Source organism: Trichechus manatus, unplaced genomic scaffold (genome assembly GCF_000243295.1).
Source record: "Trichechus manatus latirostris isolate Lorelei unplaced genomic scaffold, TriManLat1.0 scaffold00004, whole genome shotgun sequence".
NCBI lineage: Eukaryota > Metazoa > Chordata > Mammalia > Sirenia > Trichechidae > Trichechus > Trichechus manatus.
The window spans coordinates 23,242,332-23,267,291 of NW_004443940.1; the positions used below are offsets into that span (position 1 = coordinate 23,242,332).

The following is a 24,960-nucleotide window of genomic DNA, read 5'->3' on the forward strand; positions in this document are numbered from 1 at the left end:
AGTAACTGTTCCCTGGGTGGTTAAGAGCTAAAAAGCCATCCTGTTTATAGCTACTGGGTTTGAATGACAGACCCACCTGAGTCTTTGCAGAGCCTGGTGGTGTAGTGGTTAAGAGCTGAAGGAGGCCCTCAAAGGAACTGGAGTCACAAGACCTCCAGCGGTGGCAGAGCGGAGACCAGTGGCCCTCCAACTCTAGCTTCCACCAGAATCCCCGGGAAGGCTTGTAAAATCACAGATTGCTGGGCCCCAGTTCCTGATTCAGCAGGTCTGGGGTGGGGCCTGAGAATATCCAAGTTCCCAGGCGATGGTTGATGCTGTGGGTGAGGGACTGCAGTTGAGAACTGCTGGTGTGAGTTACAGGTCCCTGTGAACCGCCCTGCCTGAGTTTAAAACCAGTTGCTGTCGAGTCGATTCCGACTCATGGCAACCTCATGTGTGGCAGAGTAAAACTGCGCTCCATAGGGTTTTCAGTGGCTGATTTTTCAGAAGCAGGTCGCTAGACCTTTCTTCTGAGGCACCTCAGGTTGGACCCAAACCTTTAACCTTTTGGTTAGCACCTGAGCGTGTTAACTGTTTGCACAGCACAAGAACTCCGTCCTGAATTTAAATCCCTATTTCAACTGAGACAAGAACCTCTCTGAGCCTCAGTTTCCTCACCTGCAAAATGGAGAGATCAGTGATGTCCACCTCATAGGCCGTTGTGAGAACTGAATATGTTAACACCCATGGTTCTTGGAACGGAGTCGAGTATACAGTAAGCTCTCCATGCATGTTAGCTAACATGATGGAGCCCATCCAACTGACCCTCAGGAAAAATGTTTTAAGATGGAATAAAATAATTCTAGTTTCCAGGACTGCCAGGTAGTTTGAGGGAAACCAAAACAGGACACCTACCCAGTTGAGATTCAGTCCTTCCTGCCTTTGAAAGAGCTCAAGGTTCATGTCAGGCCAGATTTTCATCTTTGAATAAAATATATGTACAGTGGAATTTAGGTCTGCACCTGGCACTTAGTAACTATAAAATACCATGTAAGTCATATTTCTTCCCTCCATTTCTGTGTTCTCTGTTGTAAAATTACAAAAATAATATCTAAACGGGGCCCTGGTGGCACAGTGGTTAAGAGCTTGGCTGCTAACCAGAAGATCAGCAGTTCAAATCCACTAGTCGCTCCTTGGAAACCCTATGGGGCAGTTCTACTCTGTCCTATATGGTTGCTGTCTTAGTCATTTAGTGCTGCTATAACAGAAACACCACAAGTGGATGGTTTTAATGAAGAGAAATTTATTTCCTCATAGTCAAAGTAGGCTAAAAGTCCAAAATCAGGGCGTCAGCTCCAGGGGAAGGCTTTTTCTCTCTGTCGACCTTCTTCTCTTCAGTGTTACCCCGGACTAGGAGCATCTCTGCGCAGGAACCCCGGTGCTCCCAGCACTGCTTTCTTAATGATATGAGGTCCCCAACTCTCTGCTTGCTTCCCTTTCCTTTTATCTCTTGAGAGATAAAAGGTGGTGCAGGCCACACCCCAGGGAAACTCCCTTTACATTGCATCAGTGATGTGACCTGGGTAAGGGTGGTGTTGCAGTCCCACCCTAATCCTCTTTAACATAAAAGTACAATCACAAAATGGAGGCCAACCACACAATTCTGGGAGTCATGGCCCTGCGAAATTGATACACGCATTTTTTGGGGGGACGCAGTTCAATCCATGACAGTTGCTATGAGTCAAAATCGACTTGACGGCAACAGTTTTGGGTTTTTTTGGTTTGTTTTTGGTTTCGGTATACCAGTAGAGTTGACACTGGTTCAAATTACTTTGAAAACTGAAAAGCACTAAGCAAGTTGAAGGAGCCCTGGTGGTGCAACGGTTAAGGGCTCAGCTACCAACCAAAAGGTCATAGGTTTGAACCCACCAGCCGCTCTTTGGGAGAAAAGACCTGGCGATCTGCTCCTGTAAAGATTACAGCCTAAGAAACCCTATGGAGCAGTTCTACTCTGCCACATGGGTCACTATGGGCCAAAAATCGACTCGATGGCACCCAACAAGACAACAAGCAAATTTAAAGTAGGACTCTTCCCTAAACCATACCTGCTACAGAGAGTGGTAGCAGTAGCGTGCATGGACCTGGCCCCTCAGGGGTGGCCTGGGCTGAGGCTACAAGCTCTACCCAAATACTTGGAAATGCTGGAAGATGTTCAAGGGCTTTGAAATGAAGGCCTCCCCCCGCCTCCACCTCTTCTGCTTGTGAATCCCTGTCAGAGAGATGCAAATCAAAACCACAATGAGGTATCATTTCACACCCACTAGGATGACTAAGATTTAAAAAAAAAAAAAAACAACAACAGAAAATAACAAACGTTGGCGAGGATGTGGGAAAATTGGAACCATTACTCATTGCTGGTGGGAATGCAAAATCGCACAGCCATTGTGGAGAACAGTGTGGCGGTTCCTCAAAAAACTAAAAATAGAACTACCATACCCAACCACTGCCGTTGAGTCGAATTCAACTCATAGCGACCCTGTAGGACAGAGTAGAACTGCCCCATAGGGTTTCCAAGGAGCAGGTGGTGGATTCAAACTGCTGACCTTTTGGTTAGCAGCCAATCTCATAATCACTGCACCACCAGGGCTCCTAGAACTACCATATGACCCAGCAATTCCACTCCTAGGTATATACCCAAAAGACTTGAAAGCAGAGACTCAGAGACTTGTACACCAATGTTCGTTGCAGCACTATTCACAGTAGCCAAAAGGTGGAAACAACCTAAATGCCCATCAGCATATGAATGGATAAACAAAATGTGGTACATACATACAATGGAATACTATTTGGCCAGTAGGAGAAATGAAGTCTTGATACATGCTATAGTATGGATGGAGCTGGAAGATACTATGCTGAGTGAAATAAGTCAATCACAAAGGACAAATATTGTACGACCTCACTTATATAAAAAGACAAGAAAAGCCAGATGTATAGAGGTCAAAGTTTATTAGTGGTTACCAGGGGCAAGAGGAAGGGGGAAAGGGGGGTTTTATAGTGATGGAAACATCTCGTTGATTAAGGGTAGGGTTGCACAGCCGATTATTGTAATTGCTGTTAATAAGTTGTATACCTATAAAAAGTTGAATTGGCAGAAGTTGTGTGATAGATATATTTACAACAAAGAAAGAAAGAGTAGGTGCTGAGGCTGCTTATGTACCACCAAAAACCTCATGGGATTTGATTACTTGGTTTGGAGGTTTAGGGTCATGGTTTCATGGGACATCCCAATTAATTGGCCTAATTACATGTTTAGTGCGTCTGTTCTATCTCCTAGTTCAGTGTGTAGTGCCGGGGGTTTTAAAAGATTGCAAGCAGCCATCCAAGGCACAAGAATTGGTCTCTATTAGCCTGGAACAACAGAGAAAGAAGGAGAGTCAGGAATAGAAGGAGGATATGGAATGTATGGCTAAGTGTCTCCATGAACAACAGCCTCCTTTTCCAGGAGACCAGAAGAACTGGATGGTACCATTACTGAACGTTTTGATCAAGGATTCCATTGAAGAATCTTGACCAAAAGGGGGAAAATGCAGAACAGAATTTCAAATCCTGATGGAATCCTAACCTCCTGGAGCCATGGATGGTGGATGAACCCCTGAAACTGTTGCCCTGAGATAATCTTTAAATCTTAAACCAAAAATATCCCCTAAAGTCTTTCTAAAACCGAGCAATAGTTTAGCTTAACTAGTAAAGAGTATTTGCCTTGAGCATTATGCTCGTTTAAGAACTATCTATATGGGATCAAATTGACAACAGCAACCCCAAATATTAGATAGGAATCTTAGAGAGCAGTGAATTTATGTTAATGGGGGAGGAACAACTCAGAAAAGAAAGGTGAGAATGTTTACACAACTCAAAGAATGTCATCCATGTCATTAAATGGTACATGTAGAAACTGTTGAATTGATGTATGTTTTGCTGTGTATATTCTCAACAGCATATACATATATGTATATATATATACATATATATATACATATATGTATATATATATACATATATATATACATATATGTATATATATAAAGAATACCTCCCTTGCAGAGTGGTCAGGAAGGATAAATGAAATAAAGGAAGTAAGGTGCTTAGTTAGCACAGTACCTCAGTTAGCACAGTACCTGGCACTAAGTGTTCAGTGGACATTCGTTTTTATTATCATTCGTCAGTAACTAAGACCCCCTCAGTCAAGTTCAAGATGGACTCGCCTTTTGGAGAATTCCATTCTGTTATGAAGAGTACTCCAGACAAGTCTCCATTTAGCATGCATGTAATACCCTACTCGCCATTGTTTGATGCCAAGCAGTGATGTAACTCAAATGTGAAACCCTTGGCACTCCCAGACATCAGCTTCCAGCTGTTGCTAATGCGGTGCTTCTCAAACTTGAATGTGCATACACGTCACCAGGAGGTCTGTGAAGAAACAGATTCTGATTCAATAGTTCTAAGGTGGAGCCGGAGACTGCATTTCTAAGAAGCTTCCAGGTGATGCTGTTGCAGCTGGTCCAGGGACCACACTTTGAGTAGCATGGCTGTAATGAAATCTCCCCGTTGGTCCAGGATCAGCCACTAGTGGGTACTTAGCTAATGCAACAGCATTGTCGTTGTGTGCTGTAGAGTCGATTCTGACTCATAGTGACCCTACAGGACAGAGTAGAACTGCCTGCATAGGGTTTCCAATGCTATAGCCTTTACAGAGGAGCTCTGGTGGCGTAGTGGTTAAGAGCTCGGCCGCTATTCAAAAGGTCAACAGTTTAAATCCACCAGCTGCTCCCTGGAAACCCTATGGGGCAGTTCTACTCTGTCCTATAGGGTTGCTCTAAGTTGTAATTGACTGGATGGCAGTGGGTTTCATTTTTGGTTTGAATCTTTATGGAGGCAGATCACCAGGTCTTTTCTCCCATGGAGCGGCTGGTGGGTTCAAACCATCAACCTTTCAGTTAGCAGCCAAGCGCTTAAACATTGTACCACCCTTATCGACAATCGTAAGAGTAATAAACCGTCCTTTAGAATCCAAACTATTTATCCTAGTGTACAGAATCCAAGCCAGTCTCTCATATAATGGCATATTTACAAATTGTACAGATTAACAAACCTCCAAGGCCTCCTTATATCCTGTCATTGCGTTGAATCAGCTGGGACTGTTTGTACAGGAGTTAGGACTTCAAAACATCTTTTGGAGGGACAAGTTCAATCCGTAACATTATCCATTCCAAAGACACCAAATAAACTGAAAAATGCACATCACATCATACAATGGAGAGGCACCTCCCAGACACCAAATACTTGTATTGTGCTGAATTAATCCTCATTAGACCCGAGCGGAAGCTGGACCAGGAAAACCCACTGTCCGGGGTCTGGTAGGGGTCCTGGTGGGTGCTGGGATGCTGTCTTGTAGGAGCTCATTAACACAAGGGTTAGGTGTAGGTTTGAATTCCTTGCTTTAGAATCACTCCATCCAGGCCCTGTGCTGGGTGCTTTAGCAACATTGTATATAATCCTACTAATTACTCTGCAAAGGGGGTTTATAGTATCCTCATGCTCAAGGTTAAGAAATAGGCTATTAGGGGTTAAAGGATTTGTCTGTTGTCGCACAGATAGTGAAAGACGTAAGTGGTAGTCAAGGTTGTCAGTCAGTGTAAAGTCGGTTCCGACTCACGGTGACCCCATGTGTGCAGAGTAGAAGTGCTCCATGGGATTTTCAAGGCTGTGACCTTTCAGAAGCAGATCGCCAGGCCTGTCTTCCAAGACACCTCTGGGTGGGTTGGAACCACTGACCTTTCAGCTAGTAGTCAAATTCTTAACTGCTTCACCACTCAGGAACTACAGGGGGAGGCAGAATCGGAGCAATGACAACTAATAACAACAGTATTATTTTAAAAATTTATTTAAAGATTTGTTAAAGATGCAGAGGCAAACTCTCTGACTTCACAGCCCGTTCTCTTTCCATTATATTATACTGGATTTTGCTCAAGACTTCCTTAAACATCCCATTTATTCAACATGATATTGATGTTTCAATAAAATTAAAATATGTAGTTTTATAATTCTATGATGTATTTGTCAAATATTTAGAGGTGATGTGGAGCAGATGCTTGTTTATTCTGGGGATCCTTGCATTCCCCTAAAAATGGCAAAGACTTTCAGGATTAATTACCAGAGACCTGGCAGCACTGGCTTTGGGGTTCACCCCCCGCCAACGGCAGATGCCTCCCTTGGCTGGCTCTTCAAAACCACGTCCAATGCCCAAACTTAGTTCCTGTGGACAAGATCTACCTAGTCGTTTTCACCAAGAACAGCCTTATCAAATGTGTAATAAGGCTAAAGTAATGGGAATGGTAACGAAAGACAAAACATGTGTGCAGAGGGGGCTGACCTGACGCCTCCTAGAAGGGTCCACGTTGCAATGAAGGAACTAGGAGGCAAGAAAGGGCAGAGATGTGGGGGGACGGGGGACCCTCCCGCTTTTTGTTCCTCCTTGGGGGCTCCACCTTCCTCTTGTCTCTCTCACATCATCATCCTCATTCTGGAAGACAGAAAGACAGATGGAATTGAATTGTGGACAAGACAGACCAAATAAGCTAGATGTTGTTTTTATAATTTTATGACCAGCAAGCATACTCCTTTTACCTACTTGTAATGGAGCTATGACTCTTTTGAAAATTCTAGCCCACAGTTGCATCGATTTGCAAAAGGCCAGTGTGACATTATTGTCTGTCTCGCCTTCTCTGTTCACCCTATCTGCTGAAAAGACAACTCCTTGTTGCTGAGCTCCGGGGAAGAGGGGCCCATGTGAGGAAAGGGCTTGCTGCCCTTTGCTCTGTGGCCTTTGGAGGTATCTGAACGGTAGATGACTCTGATCCTGCTGCTGGGTCGTCTTGGGAAGCGTCTCATCTCCCTCCCTGTGGGGTTTCTCTAGGGTCCTCTGGGGCCACCACCTGGTGAGGATGGGGATGAGAACAATCAGGGCCTTCAAGGTGCGCGTGGGGGGCTGGCTGAGTGGGTGGAGCCGCGACAACAGAAGCAGACGCAGGTGTCTCACTCAAGTCCTGACATTCAGAGGCTGCGCTTTGAAGAAATGCTGAGACATCCCTGCCCGTCGGCCCCTCCCACCCGCCCCTCTCACTCAGATCCGCTCAGAACAGAACGTTTCTCTGTTCAGCTCGGGCATCAGCGAACAACTGGGGATCGTCTGACCCAGCACCTGCAGCCCAGGGCACAGGCCGGGGCTGTTCAGTTGACGCTAGCTGGAGCTGAGTTCTGAGACAAAAAATTCTCGTGAATTGGGGCAGAGGCAAGCCCCAGCTTGTCACCCACCTGGGGGGCGGGCAGGGCTGCACACCCTTGGAGCCTGCTGGGTCCAGTAAGAGGTGCCACTGTCGACCTGTAGTAGCCTGCATAGATTGCTTGGCAACATCATTGTGCAATTAGCCTTTGCCAGTGAATGCGAGGACATTTCATAAGTCTGCTCTGGAGGCTGTTTTAATAGTCCCCCTCGAGACCACAGGCCTGGGTTACTTTTGTCCCCATCCCCAACCCCTGTCACCCAGGCTCAGTCTGCAAGCCCCAGCAGAGAGGGACAAGAAGAGACAAAGATGACAGACATCCACAAATAGAGCCCGCGGTTGTTTTATTGTTTTATTTTTCCTGATGAAGTATCTTAAGCTCCCTCGAGCCCCTGACCAGATAGATTAGCTTCTCTTTTCAAGGCCCTATTCACCTTTAAAAGAACATTAGGTTAGGCTTGAAGCCAGTTCACGATATCACTTTTTCTCCCTTCACCCGATGGAGTTTGATAAGCTGCTTCCCAGAGTAATGGAAACGGGGCGGGAGATCCGAAGCCCACCTCAGCATGCTGGAGGCGTTCAAACGTAATTAAGCGTGGGTTTTCCAGCAGTCAAAGGCCGAGTCTCCATTTCTCAGTCTTGGGGTCATGCCCTGTTGTCTGACCTTGTGAGCACACAGCTGTGGAGAGTCAGGCACCTCTCAGCTGGGCACCCTCCTTGCCACCAGCACGTCCCCTGACATTTGCTCTGAGGCCGGGGGAGAAAGCTAAATAAAGAAGCAAAATGTATCATAAATTTTGGCCCTGGGGGTAGGGGTGGGGGAACAAAATGAAGCTTCCGTTTCTCCTACTGAAAGACAAGGAGACATCCGAAGGCCGCTGGAACCCCAGGTGTAGGAAGCCCAGAGAGACAAAGCAGAGAACCACACATTCTAGCTGTTGTCTGCAACGCCCCTCTTCCAACACTTTATCACAGTGTTCAGTTCCCTCGGGTCCTACATCCCGCTTCACCACTCCCTGTCCCAGACTTCACCCCTTCACTGGGCCAGCCTTGCAGAAGGAAGGGACGAGGCGCAGAGACATGGGCTCAGGGGGCCTGGGTGTACCAGGTAGCAGAGCCACACTCTGAGTAGGTCAGTTACTCAAAGGGCAGCCCATGCTGGTGAGCACATAGCCCACAGCGCCGCAGTCTGCCTCAGTGCCCCTTACATCCCCCAATTTGGAGGAGGAGTTAATAAGCAGGTGCAAGGACCAAACATGGAGAAAAAAGAGGAAAGAAAATAAGCAGGAAGCCATGATGATGCAGTTGTCTAGGCAGTACACACTCCAACCTGGGAGGCAACTTCGGATGGCAGAACCCAAAACACCAAAGCGGTTGCCATGGAGTTCGACTCAGGGTGACCCCGTGTGTGCGAGAATAGAACTGAGCTCCAGAGAGTTTTCAATGGCTAATTTTTCAGAGGTAGTTCTCCAGGCCTTTCTTCCGAGGCATCTCTGGGTGGACTCAAACTGCCAACCTTTCTATCAGCAGCCGAGAGCAATAACTGTTTGCAGCACCCAAGGACTCCTCAGATGGCGGAGACTAGGTAAAAGGGCAAGGGCCAGGAGTTCATGATACGTCTTTGGGCTCCAGATGAGGTCGGGGACGTTCTGCGAGACCAGGCAAATCCACAGAGAGGCCAGGTGCCTCCAATTCTAAGAGGTCTGAACTACTAAGTGGAATGTGTCACAACTATACGAAAAACTCCTCTGAGTCTGAATCTCAAGGGCACAACAACAGCGTCAGTAGCACACACCCTTCACCTTGCTAACAAGCCTCACTGGGCCCTTGGAGGCCGAGTCCCTCTCCAGCTATTTTCACAGCAGCGAGCTTGAGTGAGGTGCTCATATGTCATCACTGCCTCAGCAGACGCTCCTTCACACAGCTCCGTGTGTCAGAACGTTAGGGTTTGTTAAAGAGCACCCATCGCTTGTCCCTCAGCAGGCAGACGACATTTCTCATGCACCAGCCAGCCGTTCAATTTCCTGTTCAACTTGAGCGACAGGCCGGCAGCCTCTGAGAGGCTTTAGACAGAAGTGCAGAATTATACCCAAGCCAGTTCTCAGGCGGTCCCTGCTCCCTCACGAGGCCCTCACCCTCTTTTATGAGCTTTGTTGTTGATGTCGGGGTGCCCTCGAGTTTATTCTGACTCATAGTGACCTCATTGATAAAGCAGAACTGCCTCATAAGGTTTTCTAGGCAGTAATCTTTACAGGAGCAGATCGCCAGGTCTTTCTCCCGTACAGCCACTGGGTGAGTTCAAACCTCCAAGCTTTCAGTTAGCAGTTGAGAGCTTAACCGTTGCACCACTGGGGCTCGTCTTTTATGAGTAGTTTTCTGTTCGTTTTAAAAGCTGTAAGGATTCCAAAGTTTCTGACCCTGCTCTCCTGTGACCCTTCTCTACTTCCTGGACAAAAATGGATGAATAATCCCTCAGGTGCTTCCTCTCCCAGGGACCCAAGGTCCCTGCCCACTCCAGAAGGCCTAAAAGCTACCTCTAGATTGCCCCAAACTAGGTGTGTAGACGGCTTTGGAAATACAGAACAGGCGTTTGTGTTTCTCTGCAGAATGTTCTTTTAAAGAAAATGTCCCTGTTATGGAAGCTTGTTGCTCAAGGAAGCACTGCAGACGGCCGTGAGCTAATTAGGTTACAAGCTTCCAGGCAGCTACACTGGGCTGGGCTTGGGAAGACCGATAGGGATTGACGTTAGGGAGGGCGGTTCTCTTGTCCTTGACTCACAAGCTGCTTTTGCACAATGCAAACCCACTTCGCAAATTACTCCCCGACTGGTAGAGACCAAAGGGAGAGAGAAGGAAACTCATTTATTAATGGCATTTATTAAAGGCCTGCTTAAAAGAGGGTTAGCTGTCAGGATGTTGCCCTTTCTGTAAGCATTTGTCACTGAGTCGATGCCGATTCGTGGCGACCCCGTGTGTCAGAGTACAACTGCTCCAGAGGGTTCTCAGGGGCTGGTTTTTCAGAAGTAGATTGTCTATTGCTTCAGTGCCCCTTATGCCCCCCAACTTTTGGAGGAAGAGTTACTAAGCAATTGCAGTGCTTCCTTCTGAGGCACCTCTGGGTGGACTAGAACCGCCAACCTTCCAGTCAGCCGCTGAGCGTATTAACCATTTGCATCGCCCAGGGACTTCGGTCTTTTCTTTGACAGAATATTTTTATTCGTTTGTTTTAGGAGAAGAGTTCTTTAGCAATTTGCCTGATGGCAAAATCGGCTTCCATTTTATCCCTGCTAAGTGCTACTGTTTACATAGACGAGGAGTTTTACGAATCATAGTTTTGAGGAAAGACAAACGTCATCTTGGCTCTTAAACAATTTGGTCGCAATTGTTTTTAAAAGAGATCAGGAAAAAGCCTAGAAGAAAATACAGCAAACTGTCCACTTGAGGCAGTGAGGCTATGGTTAATTGCGGTACTTCTTTCTCATATTCTGATTTTTTTTCCAAATTTTTAATAGTGAGTGTATATTACTTTTATAATTGCAACAAGAAAATGTAAAATACTACCCTGCTCTATGTAGTTGAAATAATTAGTCAATTATTACTTCCTCTTAAGAATACTTCTATATACAAATACTATTCTCATTTTTGGAGCCCTGATGGCACAGTGGTTAAGAGCTCCGCTGTTAACCAAAAGCTCAGCAGTTGGAATCCACCAGCTGCTCCTTAGAAACTCCATGGGGCAGTTCTACTCTGTCCTACAGGGTCGCTATGAGTTGGAATCGACTCGACGGCAACAGGTTGGGTTTGTTTGTACTCTCATTTGTATAAATTAAAACAGAAACCCACTGCCATCGAGTCAGTTCCAACTCATAGTGACCCTGTAGGAGAGAACAGAACTGCCCCATGGAGTTTCCAAGGCTGTAAGTCTTCACAGAGGCAGACTGCCACACCTTTCTTGCCGCGGAATGGCTGGTGGGTTGAAATACCGATCTTTTGGTTAGCAGCCCAGCGCTTTAACCACTGCACCACCAGGGCTCCTTTTTATAGATTACATGTACTTCTTCTCAGTTCATAGGAAAATTGCGTTGAGGAGGCTTGCAAACTGTTGGTCGCTCTTAGTAGAGTTATTATCTGTGTCCTTTTACTTAAAGAGCAATAACCCTTGAAAGGTCAGAATACTCAAAAAAAATACCAAACCCGTGACCGTCGAGTCGATCCCAACTCATAGCGATCCTATAGGACGGAGCAGAACTGCCCCATAAGGTTTCCAACGAGCGGCTGGTGGATTCGAACTGCCAACCTTTTGGTTAGTAGCTGAGCTCTTAATCATTGTGCCACCAGAGCTCCCAGAATACTCTAGGGATTATTAAACACTCTAGGAAATACACACATTTTCCCTCGCCACACCAATTCTCTCTAGCACATTCATAATCTGGAATTCTAGATCAGTTAACTCTATTGGCACACCTTATTTTCCAGTCTTTAAAGCTGGAGCTCCTCCAGCTCACCTTGAGGAACGGAGGATAAATTTATTCTTTTTGCAGGTGTGGGAGCCACGTCAGGATCTTCTGCCAACTTGCCCAGCACCTCTGGCAGCAGCACCCTCTCCCCTTCCCAGCATGCCTACAAAGGTAAGGAAGATGCTCAGGTATTGATCTTCTGCAGTTAACCACCAGGAGAAGAGGGGTGGCTGGATAAACGTGAAGAGGAAGAGAGGAAATAATTATTAGTAATAATTATGACGCTCTTCCCCACCTCAGATCATTTCTCTAATGTGATTTAATTACCTAAGCTGCCCCAGTTGCTGGAAGTTAGTAATCATCTCAGCCAGGAGTGGAATTGATCACTCCATGGGTGTCCTCAGTCCATTAGAACGCGTTCAGATAAAAGCACCCTCCCAGCGAGGCAGGAACATGTGAGTGGTGCTCAGACAGGGCAGGAAGGAAGGGAGGGACTTGGCAGCCAACAGGGGCAGAAAAATCCCCACCGAGGGGGAGAGACGCTCCCCGGGCTTTGCTTTTGGCAGGACGTCAATGGCAATTTCACTGCTGGCTGTCATAGAAATCTGCTGACCTTAACACTTTAATATTCATTTTCAATAACTGCATTTCATTCTCCCTAATCCTTTAGGGGCGGAAATGATTGAGGAGAACAGTTCCTCAAATACCCGCAAAGTCTAATATTTCCCTCACAGCAAGACCTTGAGCCAGATACTCCTTTCCCTCTCAGACTGTTCGAATGGCATGCCAGTATCTAAACACGTTTAAGACCCGTGTTCCAGAGAGGCTCTGAGTGCCTTGGAAAGTCTACGGGGTACTTAGCAGGCCAACCTCCTCAAGGTCCTCAAAACCTGACCCTGCCTTGAATTCTCCACGGAACATTAAGGCAGGAAAACTTTGCTAGGCTATATGAATCTCATTTCCACCAGGCCTTGGGGGAAGTAACATACAACACAGAATATTAAAGCATTTATCTCGCCATACCTGGCATCCACACTACCTTATGGATACTCCCCAAATGCCGTCCTGAGGCGGGAGGGCGGGCAGCTGCCGAGAAACAGTGCCAGCTTTGGCTATAAGCTCTGGCCCTTCCTTTCAGAACTGGGCTGTAGCCTCCAGCAGATGGTTCCAGAGACTCTTTAAGTACTTTCACACTTCGCTTTCCTGTCTGGGTAATGGGAAACCTGGATCCTGCTTCAGGAGACTCAGAATCTTGATTGGCTAGTTGGCTGAATTGGAACAAGCTTCAGTGCATTTTACATATCAAAGGCAGATGTGAATCAGGGAAATAAGCACACTCCCCTACGGGGTAAGGGACTGCCGTGATGGGGGTGACAAGCTTAACAGGACAAAACACGAGGAATAGGTGCATCAGCTTTTAGACTATCTTTGCCTTGGGATTCTTATTATTCTTATGTTGACATTGAATGAAACACAATTAGACCCAAACAAAAAATAAAAATCTCTAGTCTTAAGAATTGCCTGTCACTTGGAAATGCCCAAACTTAGTTTGAACTGCCTTCAGGACACAAGTTTCTGTGGGTCTCTTTCCCTCTTTATACACCCTTGCCCCAGGTTCCCGAGTGAACCTGAATCACAGATTTCCCAGCCAAGTCTGTATAAGCCACACTGGAGACAAGCAAGGGGAGGCTCATGGGTACAACTGACCTGGTGGCCAAAGGGAAATTCGAAAGCAAACTAGTTTAATTAAGAGCTTTCAATTTTTTAATTTTGCAGAAAAGTTAGGGCTCAGTTCTCAGACTAAGTCAGCATTTCCGATTCCAAGCATCCCTTAGAAGCATTCTGGTGGCAGGGCCATTGCCTGCAAGGACCGTGGTCTTCAAGGAGAGAGGGTGTTGCCCTATTGCAGGATACTCATTGCCTGCAGAGGCTATTGAGCCCTAGGTCATTGCCTTCTCTCTCCTGACTGCAGCAGACCTCTCAGGCCAAGGACACCTGGCCACAGCCCTGATCATCGCCATGTCCACCATCTTCATCATGGCTATTGCCATCGTCCTCATCATCATGTTCTACATCATGAAGACAAAGCCTTCTGCCCAAGGTGACTGCCCCTTCTCTCCAAAGCCCCTGTGCCCACCCATACCTCCTCCCTCTTGGAAAGCTCCATCAACTTACCCAGTTGGTAAGCTTTGCTACTCACACTCTTCTGTTTTTCCCACCAGCCTGCTGTACCAGCCACTCAGTGAAGAGCGTGGAAGCCCAAGTGAGCAAGGAAGAGGAGAAAAAAGAGACCCAAGGTCTGCAAACCCTGCCTTGTGCCTTTGCTTCCACAAGAGACCACAGGGAAGATTACACGCTCCTCTCATCACTGCCCCCAGCAACCTGACCTCCTAATTACTTGTGCCTTCATGTCATTTAGTACAGAGGCTACAGGAAGAGGTGTTGGTAGCACCCACGTTTTACTTAATCCTTCCTGTTGTTCTTAAGTGCCATCAAATCAGTTCAACTCATAGGGACCTTATAGTGCAGAGCAGAACTGCCCCATAGGATTTCCAAGGAGTGGCTGGTGGATTTGAACTGCTGACCTTTTGGTTAGCAGCTGAGCTCTTAACCACTACACCACCAAGGTTCCACTTAATCCTTAGCGTGTAATTAAAAGAGTGGTATCATTTAAGGGGATTTAGTCATCAGTCAAAAGTGAAAGAGGAACTAAGCCGGGGTGGAGATCAAGCTCAGAGACACAGAACCAATTGTAACACATTCTCTTCCCCCAAATCTTCCCATTTACCTACAGACAATGTAGTGATTTTCTCTGAGAAGGATGAGTTCGAGAAGCTGGCAGCAACTCCAGCAAAGACTACCAAGAGGTAAGGTCAAGCCAGCAGCAGTCCTGGGCATGAAGGGGCCGTGGGTGGGTGTGCCAGCTTATTGAGCAGTATAGCGATTGGCTTGCTGGGATTGTGCTAAAGAAGGACACGGTGAGCAGGGCCACAGTAGAGGTTGGAGGGCTATTCGCTGACGGCTGATCCATCTGGGCCTGGTCAATGCTGGTTTTCACCTCATCCATCAACCAGCACGGGCCAGGCTGGTGTTAGGAGCAGGTGGCTAACATCTGCCTACTGCTCCCGGCCACAGCCCCAACTCCTTTTTGCTGGTGCCATATGCCCTCAGCCCTTCTTCTCAACATCTTCCTTCCATGTGCAGAACCCAAGGGTTTCCATGTGTCCTGTTCTTCTCCAGGTTGAGAAAGAAAGTCAAGGACATATGCAGCCTGGGTTAATGCTGCTGCTGCTGCTGTTAACCCTCAATACTGCTCTACCAGCACTAATGCTAACAGTGATGTTACTGTAACAATGGTAATAATGAAGAGGAGGATGCCTAACACGTAAAAAAAAATCAAAATCAAATCCATTGCCGTCGAGTCGATTCCAACTCACAGAGACCCTATAGGACAGAGTAGAACTGCCCCATAGGGTTTCCAAGGAGCAGCTGGTGGATTTGAACTGCCGACCTTTTGGTTAGCAGTCAAGCTCTTAACCGCTGCACCTAACACATACTAGATGTTTATCATGTGCCCGGTGCTGTGCTAAAAAATGTGTAAATGGATTGTCTCACGCAGCCCCGTGAGTCAGGTGCTATTATTATTCCCATTCATAGATGAGGAAACCGAGGCTTAGAAGCGAAGTCACTTGCCTAAAGTCACACAGCTGGTGAGTGACAGGCTGGGGTCCAAATCCAGGTAGTCTGTCTCCAGAGCTGCATTCCACAGGCTCCTGATGAACGACTAACACTAGGTATAATAAAGCCTCTTAAGAAAGAAGTTTCACATATAAAATTTGAGGGAGACAAGGGTGAATCACACCCACATAAATCTGGAGTGGAGGGAATTAACATTTTATTCTCCCGCTTCGATGTTCATTTGTACTTGACCTTGCCAGGGAGTCCTGTTGGCACAGTGTTTAGTGATCAGCAGTTCGAAACCAACAGTGGCTTTGAGGGAGAAAGATGTGGCAGTCTGCTTCCATAGAGATTTCCAGCCTTGGAAACCCTACGGGGTCACTCTGAGTCGTAATGGACTCGATGGCAGTAGGTAGTGGGTAAGTTCCAAACACCAAACCCTGGTATCTGTTCCAAGCAAGGAAGTGTGTGCAGCCCTCCCTGCCAGTTCTCCGCTCCGCTGACCATTCCAGACTGGCGGTGTAAGCACACCATCCACCCACGTGGCTCACTCTACAGATGAGGCCCTGAGAGGTTACATGACACGCCCAGGGCCACTAAATGTTTACAGGAAGAGTAAAGATGAAAACCCTCCTCTCCTGACCCCTGGCCGCATGATCCTGCTGCTACACTGTGCGTAGAACTTCTGCAAAGCCTTTCATATTTAGGAATAATAAAAACTCCAGACTCGGGCATCTATAAAGCATGTCCAATCACATGATCGCATTTGAAAACTCCAGCATCTCGAAAGAGACCTAACAGAAGAAAATAGACTTACATCATGAAACCTTTGCATACTAGGAATGAAATAGCAGACTGTGTGTGTTAAATCGGTCAGCTCCTGAGAGAGAGGTTATTTAAAAGGCATTCCAAGGCATTTCCCAAAACCTCCGGGAATTTGCCATCCAGGCAACTCTGGTGAGTGTGTGCCAAGGTTCGAGCTGCTATTCCCAGGGCTGAGTCCAGGCCCTGGCACTGCAATGCGTGGATCTGTCTCTTAACTGCTGCCTCGTTGGAAATGGAATTGGCCCTCCAGCTTCCAGCCCGTCCATAATCCCATTTTGTTTCAGCCCCCTGCCCCCTCTTCTTCTGGCCTGTCATTCCCAAAAGTAGGGGAGAAAAAGCAGTCAGAAAGGCAGGGGCACATCCTGTGGATTGAGTTTCACCTAATGACTGAGGAAAATTTTCGTTGTTGATGTTGGGTGCCGTTGAGTCAATTCCAACTCATAGCGACCCCACGTGACAGAGTAGAACTGCCATATAGGGTTTCCTAGGCTGTAATTCTTTTAAGGAAGCAGACCCATCAGCTCTTTTCTACCACAGAGAGGATGGTGGGTTCCAACTGCTGACCTTTCAGTTAGCAGCTGAGTGCTTAACCATTGCACCACTGGGGCTCCTTGAGGAAAGATCGGGGGACCCTAATTGGAAAAAAAACCACTTATTTAATACACAACTTCTAAGCAAAAATTAAAACTTGAAAATTGCACTTTACAAAACAACAAGGCACTGAGATTCATCCCCTAACGCTTGCTCCTGGATCTTGGAAGAAAGGAGCTGGGGATGGGAGACGGCCGCCTGTGTGCCGTGGTGGCTTCATTACTTGTCTCTTCCGTGTGCAGACAGTGGACAGGCAAGCTGACTCCCTACGAGGCTCTGCAATCACATCAGGAAGTGGGTTTCGCCAGTGGGGCATCATCCATTGTTCCTCTTTTCTTTTTATCATCCTGCCTGTAGAGTTGTATTTGAGTACAGGCCTTATTACTATAACCCAGGTGCTAGCAAATATAATCCTTTAAAAAAGAGTCTTTAGCCAAACCACAGGAAGCAAGCAGGATGCTTATGAAAAGAATATTATTTTTCATATATTTGGAATGATGTTAATGAGCTGTGGAAAGCCTTTTCTTAACCTTTTTTTTTGTCTTGAGAGTTTAAGGTCCAACTCACACGTGCTTACGGCTGGACACCCTGTCTTGCTAACTAGTGTGGTCCCTGGCGGTCAGCCCTGGTCTGAAGTGAGCCCAGAGTTTCGGCATATTGGACTGCCCATCGCACCTTCGGTGGAATTCCCTGAAGCCCTGGGCCTTCAGCCCCATTCCTGTGATGCACACATTTCAGCCAGTTCACCCCCACTAGCCAAGAAAGAAGGCTTCCCACACTCATAGCTCTGCACGCGCTGGCTCCCCAGTTCCGCTCAGCTTTGTTTTCCATTATTTCTAAGAGCTTGCATGGATTCAGTGTCATCCACATAAACACGAAGACACAAAGTAGAACGTGGTGCTTATTTGGATTAAATACGGAAATCTATCGCATATTCCAGAAACATTTACTGGACATCTACCCTGTGTTAGGCTTTGCAGGAGGGATGGAAAAATGACAAGATGCAGTCCCCACCCCTGTGGGCAGCCCCAAGCCCCTGAAAAACTGCTCACCTTCTCCCCTAACCCCCTATTGCAACCTTTGCGATTCCTTTCACTACAGAGCACGTAGGCGTCACCCTGTATTGCAGCTGCTGGTTTGGAAGAGAGCAAAGAACAGGCGTGCATCTTTCTCATCTTGTGTCCCCAGCACCAGCCAATGACCAGCAAATCAACCAGTAAAAGGTTGATGAACAAGTTGATTGTCGTGTCCCTGTTAGCCACACCTTGGCTGTAAAGGTAATAGTGGAGAGAATGTTACAGGGCTTCCCTTCCCAGACACCACTAAGGTTGTCGCTGTTGTTTCTCCAGTGAAAACGACGCATCGTCGGAGAACGAGCAGCTGCTGAGCCGGAGCATGGACAGTGATGAGGAGCCCGCCATTGACAAGCAGGCCTCCCCAGAGCTGTGCCTGTTATCCTTAGTTCACTTGACGAGAGAGAAGTCTCCCACCAACAAGAAATCAACCGGGGTGAGGCTCTGGCACGCACACGCCATTCTGCTACGAATACTCACGATTTATTGGTGCAGTAAAATAATGCACTGCATCTGCAGGAGAGATTTGCCTGATTTATGGCCAAAAGACGAGACATTTCTTATTTAATAAGCTCTTCTGTGAGACAAGTTTTTTCTCCAGCAAGTCTGTGATATGAAACCTTCATAGAGTGACAGATTTAAAACAAGATATTTTAAGATATATTGGAAAAAAAATTATTTTCTTATTATATAGCTTTACTGGAGAAAATGAGAAATAATAGTAAACAAAGAGAAGAAAATTAAAATCATTTGGAATACCACAGGACAGAAAGAACCTTTGTAAATATACTAGCATATATCCAACCAGACAATTTTCTACACACACACACACACACACACACATATTCCTATTGCTGTTGAGTTGATTCTGACTTATAGCTACCCTATAGGACAGAGTAGAACTTCCCTACAGGGTTTCCAAGGAGCGGCTGGTAGAGTCGAACTCCCAATCTTTTGGTTAGCAGCCTGAGCTCTCTCGGGCTCTCTCTCTTCGTGGGTTTTTAATACAAAAATAGGATCACATATAAAAATTGTCCACATTGTTTTATTACCTAAGGTAGGCAGTCTTGAAATGTTGTTGCATGGTGCTATGGACAAAAGGTTAACAAAGCCCTTTTCCAGGCTACATTTGGTTAACTTCGTCACTCGGTTGCTCTGGTAACCTAATAAAAGTTGGCTTGTCAACTATGTTGCTAGGCAACCTTGCTCATGGTAAAAATGACTCCTGATTGGTAGGCTAGATCTAGCCTGGAATCCTGTTGAGGATGCCAGTACTTTGGACATCCCTGAGAACAGTGACTGTAACTGTGCTGTCAGTTGTAGGGACCTCGGAGGTCTGGGCAGTTGTTAGGAGACATATTGGCTCCTGTGGTGCATGGGACTTTTAAGCCAGGGCCACTTCTGTGCCTGTCCATGATGGCCTCACCTCCTTGCGCTGATCTGTATCACTGGGGAGAAGCTCCTGCACAGCTATCTGGGCTACAGTGTGAGCTGCTGCGAGGATTCTGTGCTGCCCTGCTGGCAAGCTGAGCTCCCAGCAGACACCCTTCTAAATGGACAGATGCCCCGTGTGGTCTCTCGTTGTCTGGAGTCTGAATGTCTGGTTGAGCCTAAGGAGACCCCCTGGTGGATGTTGAAGGTGTTTTTATTAGATAATCTAAAGAAAAGTCTTTCTCCCTCTGAATTATGCATGAGGTTTCCATACCAGGACTTGGTATATTTCTGGTTCAGCATTTCCTAGGCATCAGGGAAAAGCACCTATTTGCCAATACTGAGATGGGCTATTTGGTTGTTTGTTTGTTACCAATTTTTTCCCTTTCTGAAGATTAACATTCTTCTAACATTTTTTCATAGATTCAAAGTCGAAGGAAAAAGATATTGGATGTGTATGCCAATGTGTGTGGAGTAGTAGAAGGTAAGCATGAACGAACCATCAAGGGAGACACTTAAGTTATTACTCAATTTTAAGTTATGGGCAGGAATATTCTCAAGAACGTTCACCTGGCTGTCCACGGTGAAAGGAGAGAAGGATCCTGATGTTTCTGTGAAGGGAACTAAGTCAAGTCGCCCACAGACTTGTCAGGTTCCTCATCAGCAATGGCTGGTTGCCATAGTTCCAGGTGTGGAGAAAAACTGAATGAAGCTCCAGGCTGTTGTAACACATTTCCCCAGCATAGGCTCAATAGACAAAGTACTACCCCAATGTAGGGCTTAACTGGAGTGACTCATGGAGTCAGAACTCCCAGGTACCCTGGAGAATGAGATGTGAGAGGAGCCGTGTGTACCTGGACTGCCCTCGCAGATTCCCAGCTCTACGCTGGCACTATCATCTTGGAAAATAGTTGTCAACCAGTAAATTACCAAATAAGTAGTAGTCCCGCCCCCTTCCCTCTAGCAGTTTATAATATGTAATGGCCTTGTAGACCCTCTTGCCTCCCTCCCAAAGACACCATCCTAAGCAGACAAAGCGAAGCCTTGTTTCCTGATGACCGCACTTTTAGAATACACAGTCAAGAGGCAAGAGGACTAGAAAAAGTCAAAATTTCCACCTGAAACCATAGCCCACACTTTAAATTTCTTTCACATCTAGTCTCTAAGTTTCCTTCTGATTCACCCAGAAGATTAAAAACACAAAAACCTTCAGACAGCAAGCATTTTGTCCCTCTACGGAAGGCAACTGGCCAGTGGAGCATCTCTGCAAGTGTCTTGCTTTTGTTTGTAAATGCCTTCCGTGGTTCTAGCCACTTCATCTGTGTTTTCCAGCCTAAAAGTAAATGAAAACTGTGCACTACATGCTGAGCCAGCCACAGCATGGGTAATTTTATAAGTGGTCAGAGGCGCAGAGAAGCCCCCGCAAGGCTGGTCAGGCTGCAGCTGTTCAGTGTAACTGACACGCCGTTCACTGGACTCGTGCCCCACACGCTCCTGTGGGCTCGCTCAGTGCCGTCCGCCGCGGGCAGTAGAGCCGGCGCTGCTTTAGACGTCACTCTGGTGCCAGTGAGAAAAGTCTTCTAAGATTACAGAACCTTTCAGAAAGCGTGAAACAAAAAACAGAATTCTCTGAAAATAAAGTCCCCATTTTTAAAAATAATCATTCTTTTTATGTCTGATTTTTTTTAAAAAGTGGATGAGTTGTGTGGTGACAAAGCAAAGCTGCCTACTAGTAGAACTGGGAGAGAAATAAGGGGTCAGAGACAGGCCCGGTCAGACCTCAGACTCCCTCCAGCCACGGGTGCAGGGTGGAGCCAGCAGGAGTGCAGCTGGGAACAGCCATGGCCAGGCCTCCCCCGGGGACAGAATTCATGTTCTGTCCAGACTTCAACAGCACAGTCCCAAAGGATCTCTCGCTTGGAAATGGCACAGTATGGAACCACAGTGCTTCCTGCCCTGTTCAGATGGTTTGGAAAGAAATGCATTATCAAGATCTTCAAGCTCCGGGATGAGCTGGGCTACATAATTCACCCTGAGAGCTCAAAGACCTTGACAGTTGTGGGTGAGAGAGGCTTCTCCTCCACTGTGCAGTTCCTTATCCATAATGATGGTCCAAGAAAGGGCAGACGGTGAAAAACAAACAAACAAAAAGTAGAACGTGGACCTCAGAGTCAGACTAACCAGGATTTGAATTCCTGATCGCCCCTACCACTTGTGTGACCGTCACGTATTCTCCAGTTCTGCCTCAGTTGTCTATGAAATGGGGATGTGGAAACCTACCTCACAGGACCAGTAAAGAACCAAGTCAGATGTCTGTAAGTTGCTCAGCAGAACACCCAACACTTCTATGCCCACAGTCAGTGATAGCAATGGCAACCGTAGTGCAGGTACTAACACAGAGGCAGGCCAAATCGTCCTCTCCAGGCAAAACCGCATTAGGTGTGGCAGAGGGGGAAGAAGCCTAACAGACCAAGCACTGAAATTGCTGCCTGCGCCTTGCTAGCTGTGTGACCTTAAATCACTTAACTGCGCTGAGCCTCCGTTTCTTCCTCTGAAAAAACAAATGCTGCTGCTTGCCGCCATCTGTCACACCGTGAAAATCGAGTGAGAAGATGGACGTAAGCGCCTGGCACCTAGTAGGTGGCCAGCTGTGAGGATTTCCGTTCCTTTCTCGATGCCTCCTCCCAGTGCTCCCCCTCTGGTTGTGCCGGGGTTGGATCTCACCAGAGTCGGTGGGCAGGAATCCCTGCCGACCCTGTGTGCAGATGTAAGCACAGTGGGGCTGTGGTCAGGTCAGGGTCAGAGCAGCCAGGGAGGCACCATGGGAGTAGGATGGGTGTGGTGGCCTTGGAGGGGGGCAGCCTGGCCCCAGCTCCTCCAGGCCATGTCCCTGCTGGTCCTCCCTGCACCGGCGCCCACTGCTGAGCTGAGGGTTTGTTTGCAGAAAGCGTCACACTCATCACCGAGCCTGGAGGACTTTCCTCTCCAGGCTGAGCTGGGCTGGTCTCCCTGGCACTCCTCCTGGGGACTCTCCCCTGTTTGGACTGGGCAGCAGGAGTGAAGCCATGTCACTGAGTGAGCTGAGTGCCAGCACACGGGGCCCCAGGGCAGTCTTGCTGTCTGGGTGCTCCATGAGCCAAAACCGACTATAACTACTGAGTTTCAGGGGCCCCAGAACTCCTCGTGACTACCTGTGGAGATGTGACTTCTCTCCAGAGATACACCTAGTTGTCAGCTGCCCAGTAGAGAATGGCCTGGGGTATGCATTCTGTCACTCAGAAAACCCTTCTCTGTTCCCAGGGATGTCTTGGCTTGAAGAGCCTATACACCTGGGATGGTGCTTTTCACATTAATTGTAGGAATCCCACGGGAAGCAGAGCTCCTTCAGTGAGATGGGGAGGGTGGAGAGTCTGCAGCCGTGTCCATTCAGCCACCCGCTTGCACCCCCAGGGACATGGGTCTTACAGTCCCACAGTGATGCTGGCACCACACAGCTGAGGATGTTAGACCAGCAGTTCCCAGCCTTGGATCAACTTTCGAATCACCTGGAGAGTCTTAAAAGTATCTCTGCCTGCCCAGCCCCCCTCACCTGCCCCAGGATGCTGATTTATTAGTCTGGGGTGAGGTCCAGGTGTCAACATGTTTTTAAATTAATCTTTTTATTTTCAGACAATCGTAAATTCACATGCAGTGGTAAGAGATACTGCACAGAGATCCTGTGTAACCTTTACCTCGTTTCCCCAAAGGTAGCATCCTACAAACTCTAGTACAGTATCACTACCAGGATATTGGCATGGATACAGTCAAGATCCAGGACATTCCATCACCGCACGACCACTTCATGTGGCCCTTATATAGTCAAATGTGTCAACCTGTTCTCCATTTCTGGCAATCACTTATCTGTTCTCCATTTCTATAATTCTGTTATTTCAAGAATGTTATTTAAATGGAATTGTACAATATGTAACCTTTGGGGATTGACCTTTTTTCACTCAGCACAATTACTCTGGAGGTTCTTCCAGGTTGTTGGGTATACCAGTAGTTTGTTCCTTTGCATTGCTGAGTAGTATTCCATAGTACAGTTTGTTGAACCATTCGCCTGTTGAAGGACACTCAGGTTGTTTGCAGTTTGGGGCTATTATGAATAAAGCTGCACTGAATATTCATGGACAGCACAAATAACAGTACGGTTGTACTTTTCTGTTCTAAAATTTCCATTTGGTTCTTCTTTCTTTATTGAGGCTGATTTTTCATTTGTGTCAAACATGCTGTAATTGCTCATTGAAGCATTTTTATGATGCTGCTTTAAAATCTTTGTCATATAATTGTGACGTCTCTGTCATCTGAGCATTGGCCTCTATTGATTGCCTTTTTTTCGTTCAGTTTGAGATCTTTCTGGGTCCATGATTTTTTATTAAAATGTAGACATTTTCATATTGCATTATGAGACTCTGGATCTTATTTAAGATTTTAACTGGCTTTCTTTGACACTGCTCTGGTAAAGGAAGGAGGGGCACCACCTTTTTAATGCCAGGTAGAGACAGAAGCCCAGGTTTCCAATCAGCCTCCATTGACACCTGAGGGGGTGGTTCCTGGTTACTGTTGGGAGGGGCAGGAGTTTCGGTTCCCCGCGTGTCTCCACTGACACCACAGTGGGGGTGGTATCGTTGCTGCTGAGCCATGGTGAAAGTCTTGACTCTCCACTCAGCCCAGGCAGGGGACGTGCAGTGTGTTACTGCTGGGCATGTATGGGAGTCAGGCTCTCCATGTGGCCTCCACCGACACTTCAAGGCTTCAGATAGGGTCTTATTACTGGCTGGCGGGGATGAAAGTCCTGGCTTTCTATGTGGTGCCTCGTCAGAGCCCTTTACTACGGCTTCGTGTGGTTCAGTCTAGGCTCCCCATTCAGCCTTTGCTGGTGGGGCTCAGGGTGAGGCCGTGATTTTTTTTTTGTGGTATTTGGCTGAAATAGATTGTTTATTGTCTAAAAGTTTTTGTCTTACCAGGCTGCCCCTTTTTCGGTTGTTTGGCTAGAAAGAGCAACCTTTCGTTGGGGCTCTTTTGTCTCTGCTAATTGGTGTTTCTGAGTTGCTGGCTGCTTCAGCTCCAAGTCTGGGATACAGGAGGAAAAAGAAAGTCCAGGGAACTCACCACCATGTCTTTCCATGGGCCCCGAGGTTCCTAGCAGGTGTGCTTACTCTCCATATTTCAGGATCTTCTTACGTTTGTCTCATACATGTCCTGGATTTTTAATGGTACTTAGCAAGAGGAAGAGGGAAAAGTACATCTACTCCAGCTTCCTAGTGGCAGAATTGCATCAGTGTTATTTTTTTTTATTTATTTATTTTTCCCATACAAAAATTTATACATACATTGTTATGTGACTCTAATTGCTCTCCTCATATTGTGACAGCTCACTCCTTTCCACCCCTGATTCCCCATGTCCATTCAACCTTCAACAAGCTCCTAACCCTCTCTGCCTTCCCATTCCCCCCTCCGGACAGAAGCTGCCCATTTATTCTCTCGTATCTACTTGAGCTAAGAGGCACACTCCTCACGACTATCACTTTATGTCCCACAGTCCAG

General features: G+C 46.9%; 1 protein-coding gene across 1 annotated transcript in view; it reads left to right on the forward strand.

Moving 5' to 3' along the window:
* The window catches only part of EDAR (ectodysplasin A receptor), a 40,956-nt gene that overhangs the window by 14,793 nt on the left and 1,203 nt on the right, over positions 1-24,960 (forward strand). Inside the window, exons 5-10 of the mRNA XM_023732242.1 lie at positions 11,861-11,947; positions 13,749-13,877; positions 13,999-14,073; positions 14,571-14,643; positions 18,220-18,379; positions 19,798-19,858. Coding sequence (XP_023588010.1) covers positions 11,861-11,947; positions 13,749-13,877; positions 13,999-14,073; positions 14,571-14,643; positions 18,220-18,379; positions 19,798-19,858 — 585 coding nt within the window. The remainder of the gene's footprint in view (positions 1-11,860; positions 11,948-13,748; positions 13,878-13,998; positions 14,074-14,570; positions 14,644-18,219; positions 18,380-19,797; positions 19,859-24,960) is intronic.